This window comes from Prionailurus bengalensis, chromosome B2 (assembly GCF_016509475.1).
Source record: "Prionailurus bengalensis isolate Pbe53 chromosome B2, Fcat_Pben_1.1_paternal_pri, whole genome shotgun sequence".
Classification (NCBI taxonomy): Eukaryota; Metazoa; Chordata; class Mammalia; order Carnivora; family Felidae; genus Prionailurus; species Prionailurus bengalensis.
The window spans coordinates 106,019,272-106,025,271 of NC_057349.1; the positions used below are offsets into that span (position 1 = coordinate 106,019,272).

A 6,000-nucleotide genomic window follows, 5' to 3' on the forward strand; every position below is an offset into this window, starting at 1 on the left:
TTGTATTCTTATAATAAAGTAAGTTAGAGAAAATGTTACTAAGAAAATCCTAAGGAAGAGGGCCACTTGGGTGGCTCAGTCAGTTGAGTGTCTGACTCTTGATTTCAGCTCAGGTCATGATCTCCTGATTCATGGGATCCAGCCATGAGTTGGGCTCTATGCTGACAGCACGGAGCCTGCTTGGGATTCTCTATCTCCCTCTCTCTCTTTCTGCCCCTCCCCTGCCTGCATGCATACGTGCACATGCTCTCTTTCACTCTCTCTCAACATAAAGAAAAAAGAAAATCACAGGAAAGAGAAAAATATGTTTCCAGTACTATATACTACATTGAAAAAACTCACCTATAAGTGGACACACACCGTTCCACCCCTTTGTTTAAGGGTCAGTTGTATAAAGTAGAAGTAATGACATTTTAAAAAAGACATACAAAATACAAAGCTCTAATTCTTTTATTAGATTCAACGGACATAAGTATACTCTCTCAAGCTGCTGGGAGTTGCTAAACACTTGCTCTCAATTTGTGTGCGTGTCTTTTTGCAGACCTGTCTCGGTTCTCAGATACATAGGCATCTGCAGACCACACTCTGGTCACCCCGCTTAGCTTCTCGTGACCCAAAGTGCATTCTGAGGACCAGAAGCATCAGGGAACTTGCTAGAAGTGTGGGCTTTCAGGCCATGCCCCAGGCCTACTGACCCAGAAGTTCATGAATATATCAAAGTCAGAAAGCTACCAGTGGAAAGGTTGCTTGAGCTGCTGCAGAACAAAGAGCATCTCTCCACCCAAAACCCATCCTCTTAATTCCTTTCCTGCTGACAGTCTAGTGCTGCCTTGCAGACAAAACAGGGGAGAAAAGGCCCCCATGTCTATCCTTTTCTTCCTTTCTTTTTTCTTTAGCTTCTGGTGCAGCATGCCCTCCTTCCCCACTGTGTGGTCCTTCTCCAACACCTTGACTGTGTCCCCTAGGGTCTCGCTCTTGCCCTCACTCAGCCACAGTCTCTCTCCTCAGTAGCTGCACCCACCCTGCTCCAGAGCTCCCAATAGAGAGCCCTTCTTTGCACTTTTGTCAGCTAAGCCCAGACTTCCCTCCCTGTCCCGGAGAAGTAATTCTCACCTGCTAGACACCTCTGCCTGTCAGTGTCACCAGTTCCTCAGTGTGTCCAAAATTGAACCTGTTATTCCTAACCCTCCCCAAGAACGCTCCATATGTTTCCTCTCCCAAGTAGCTTCCGGACTGTGAATCCCAGGCTTCTGGGCTTAACATCCGGGAAGGGGCCTTGGTTCCTCTCTAGCCTCATGACTGACATCGTTGGTAATAACTTTCTCTGATTCCTGTCTCCAAAGTGTGACCTTTCCAAGGCTGCTGCCAGACCCCTAGTGTGTGACTGCTTGATTTTGTTTGTTTCTCATTTTTCAATCTTCACTTTTTTTTTTTAAGTTTATTGGGGAGGGTTGGACTGGGGAGGGACAGAGAGAGGGAGAGAGAATCGCAAGCAGGCCCAGGGCTGTCCACACAGAACCCCACTGGTGGGCTCTATCTCTCCAAAGATGAGATCATGACCAGAGCAGAAATCGAGTTGAAGCTACACCCACTGAGCCACCCAGGCGCCCCTCTTTCCAGGTTATTTAATCACTGTTGCCTTTTCTCTCACAGCAACCACCCCCCCCCCCTCCAAAATTTGGCATTTCAAGGGCCAGTTTAAGAGCTCCAGGAGGTATTTCCCCTCTCATTCCCTAGGTGTGGGGAAGCTTAATCTCTGTCTTCTCCGGGTTCTAGTGACCCACCGAGGCTTCCTAAAGCAGCAGTATGGTTGCGCAAGTCCGTGTGTGTGTGCCATGTACGCCTTTCCCATTCTCGGGCTTTCTCATCCTGCCTGCTACCGGTTAGGCGCTCAGCCGAGTTGGTTCCGCAGAGCACCTCCCTCTGCAAACAACCGGCTTGCCCTCGCATCCGTGTGACACACACACACACGATGTATCTCCTGCGCTTTTGATTGCAGATTACCAGCCTCCGCTCATGATTGGCACCGGGACGGTGGCGAGGAAGGGCTCCACCTTCCGTCCGATGGACACCGAGGAGGAGACCCCGCCTAGCGCCGAAGCCTGCGGCCACTACGACCGCCCCCTGCTGGCCGGCCGCCACGAGTACGCCCTGCCCTTGACCAACCCCGAGCCCGAGTACGCCACGCCCATCGTAGAGCGGCACGCGGTGCGCGCGCACACCTTCTCCGGCTACAGGGTGCCCGGGCCCCGGCCGGCGCACACGCACTCGCTGTCTTCAGGCGGCGCGCCCTACCAGAGGCCGCCTCACCCCGCGCCCGCAGCCGCACGCCCGGGCTACGATCGGCCCACGGCCGGCGGCCAGGCCGCGGACCGCGCCCACCCCGACTACCAGGAGCCGCGGGCAAAGCCAGCCGCCAGCGCCGCCTACGCGGCCCCCAGAGACTGCCTCCGACCCCTCAGCCCCACGGCCATGACCGCTCTTTTGTGAGCACACTGTGAAAGCAACCTGCTGCGGTACCGAGCGGCGGGCTGTGTGCGGCCCTGGAAGAGGGGAGATGTTCAAGTGCGCGTGTGTGAGCGTGTGTGTGTGAGCGTGTGTGTGTGTGTGTGTGTGTGATTTCATAGGATCCTGCGGTGGAGTCCGAGGGACCACCTCTCCTACTGTTTACAAAGTGGTGCATCTGGTGGTGTTCTGACCCTTAGGGCAGGGGTCTGTTGGTTTTTGTTGGGCTAGAAAAATGAAAATTTCCAGATAGCATTTTCATTTCTCTGTGATATTGAGCTGCTTTGGTATAAAATGTGCAATCTGTACAGAGTTGTATTTAACATGAATTAAAGTAACTTAAGTTCGCTTTATCAGAGTTTTAGTTCTGCACAGTGGTTAAGTGGGAGAATGCAGCTGTTGCGAAATCGTATATAATAGTATGTTCACTTTTTAAGTATATTTTATCCGATACTGTGTTAGCAGCAGGTCTGTTTAAACTTAATCTTGTTATTGTGGCTCATTTCCTCTCCTTTGGTAACTAGAACTAAAAGCATTGCTAACATTCTTCCGGAAGGAATGAAATTACTTGAAGCATGAGAAGCGCGCCAGGGTGGTGGTTAGCAATTGGGATTGTAGATTAAAACGGAACGCAACACAGCCACCTCAGCAGCTGCCTGTTCCTTAGACTCCACTTCAGATGGGACTTGTGGAGGCCAGTAGGGGGCGCTCGGAGCAGGAGGTCTCTGTGGCCCCCAGGGGGCCTCCCTGCCCAAGTGGGACAGAGGCCAGGTCCCACTTTGCCTCTTCCTCACCTCAGGCCTAGCAGATACTGTGCAGCTTTCACGTGCAAATCCACCTCTTGAAACTCTGCAAAGCCAAGTGCTGAGACTTAACAGCAACCAAAACTGCTCTCCCCACAAACTGAACGAAGGCAGCACAGCGACTGTAGTCTGAATTACTGTGACAGATGCTTTTGTACCTCAGGTCGAAAATACGGCTGAGGTCAGATGCCCACACTTTTCATGACTTTCTTTAGAAATAGCACATTGTACTCTGAAGCACAAAGTTATTTAAAGTGTGTTCTTACGAAAGTGACAAAGGCAAAATCCGCGTTGAGCTTTTCTACTGAGATGGTTGGGAAGTGAACTGATTTTGTAAGAAACCTTGTTCCCTTGAGTGTGTGTCTCTAATTCCAGATTAGTCCGGACCTCAGCTGTACCTCATGTTCAGTGCTTTTTGTCTGTTTGCTTTGGGTTCCCTGGGGCAGGGGGGGAGTTGACCTCTTTTGCCAAAGAGGAAAGTGTGTGCTTAACAAAATGTGGACCAAAAAAATCCTTGACCTAAAAAACGTATTATAATCCTATTTGTATGACTATGACTCTCTGTGAAAGTATAAATATTAAAATAGGGTGCTGGAAGTTCACGGCAGACTTTTCGGTTATTTTAGGGGATAAACCGTTTACTTTGTGGAGTTTACATGGTTTTATATGCATACTAAGTGTAAAAATAAACTATGCCAAATCACAGAGCCCTGCCCCTTATTGGTGTCCTGCCTGCCAGGCTATTGAAGGCATTTGAGGCTCAGCCTCCTCAAAAGAGCAAGTGGTACGGTGGAAAGAGGCTGGGTTTGGAGTCAGGTAGATCTCGGTTCCAGACCCTGATCTGCCACGATAGCGGAGTTATTTTGGAAATAAATGAAGCCCCACCAAAGCAGCAGAGTCTGTTCAAGCTTGCTAAAGGAGGGGAGTCGACCACCATCACTTGCCTTTTTGGCCGAGAGAGACTGAAAGGCAGCAGAGGGGGGTGCAAAGCTTTATCATGGAAAAGAAAGGAGGGCTTCAAGTGATTGGAGGCTGATGACCTAGGGAAGCTGTTGGATGGATTAACTAGATCATTGGTTAGGGATGCGTATTTGGCTTTCTCGGGTTGGCCCTAAGTTGGGAATGGGGACAGAAATTTTGGAGGCTGTCAGCTATTAATCAAATCTTAGTGATCCGGGGTTGGTGTAGGCATTATTGCTTGGCTTCCTGGATGGTTAACTAGAAGTAGCAGTCTGACCTCCTACAAGTCTGACTTCACAGCAAGACTGGCTTTCTGGGCTGGTTACTGTGGATAAAATGGGTTGCTTTTCTGCACTTAACGGCTGTGGGTTGTGAATCAGAGTTCAGTTTTTATTTACCCATTTGTATATTCAGTCTGTTCCGTATAACCCTTGGCTTCAGTTTCCCCGTGTGTAAAAATATTAATGCGGGGCACCTGGGTGGCTCAGTCAGTTACGTGTCTGACTTCGGCTCAGGTCATGATTTCACGGTTCATGAGTTCGAGCCCTGCATCGGGCTCTGCACCGACAGTGTGGAGCCTGCTTGGGATTCTCTCTCTCTCTCTCTCTCTCTCTCTCTCTCTCTCTCTCTCTGTCTCTCTCTCTCTCTCTCAAATATATAAAACAAATGTTAATGAAGGCTTACAAGTAAGAATTAATTGGGACAACATTTATTTATTTTCTAATCCAGGCTCTCAGCGGGCTGCATATAGCCTTCTAATATTAAAATATTAGTCCATAAGAATAGAATTCTTTACATTTTCCTCCCTCACACTTCTTCCCTGTACTCGTGATCTAATCACAACAGAAAGAGAACGGGACTTTGTTTTGGGACAGCCCTTCCTCCGGGTGGCCTCACTGTGTAGACCGGGTGGGTTGAGAGGAAAGGTCTGATAAAAACCCTACACTGCCCACCTTAAACTAGAGGATAAGAGGAGGAAAATAGTATGCCTTTCTTTTTCAGTGTTTTGCAACATTGGCACATGTGATAAGGTGAGAATGAGATCATTCTAATTGTCTGGTGTCTTCTATGTTATCAAATCCTATTGGGAGGCAAAGATTGCATTCTATCATGTACAGTTGTGGCTGCAACACATCTCCAACAAACAAGACGACACAGACCACAGAAGCTGCTGAAACTTTCCTCTGGGCTTTATTACGATCGAAACTTTCATTAATATTTATAATCAGCCTAGAAAACCTCTAGACAGAACGTGAGAGATTGTTCTGTGTTTATTACACTTGCTCTCAAATCTTAGAAAATGCAATCACAGTTATAGACACAACTATAGACACCATGAATAGCCTTTCGTAAGTATATTGCTGTAAGGCCTTCTATAAATACATCAGTTCAGTAGCCCAAGTGTAGGCACCACGTTGGCCTCACTTTTCTCAAAACGCCTCGCTTTCATTCATTCATGCACCAAACAGTTCCCAGGATTCACCCTGTACTTACTTGAAAGAGTGTATACTCAAGACAGCATACCTAAGCTCGCTGCAACCTTGGGACAATGGAGTGCGCTAATGGGAAACTAGGATTGAATACAATCCTGCTAGTGGTCTTCGCCCCAAACAGCCCAGCCCAGCCCCTCACCCAGCGCTCTCCCTGCACCCACACTACTGTGCGCACCGCCAGCCCCAGATCTCTCCTCTCCCACTCTACAGGTCTCTTTCCCAGCCTCCCGGTTCTACAA

General features: G+C 48.8%; 1 protein-coding gene across 1 annotated transcript in view; it reads left to right on the forward strand.

The window, feature by feature from the left end:
- The window catches only part of DCBLD1 (discoidin, CUB and LCCL domain containing 1), a 65,832-nt gene extending 61,819 nt beyond the window's left edge, over window positions 1–4,013 (forward strand). The window contains exon 15 of the mRNA XM_043593189.1: window positions 2,000–4,013. Within this exon, the coding sequence (XP_043449124.1) occupies window positions 2,000–2,490 (491 nt within the window). The 3' untranslated portion in view covers window positions 2,491–4,013. The remainder of the gene's footprint in view (window positions 1–1,999) is intronic.
- Window positions 4,014–6,000: the final 1,987 nt, after the last annotated feature.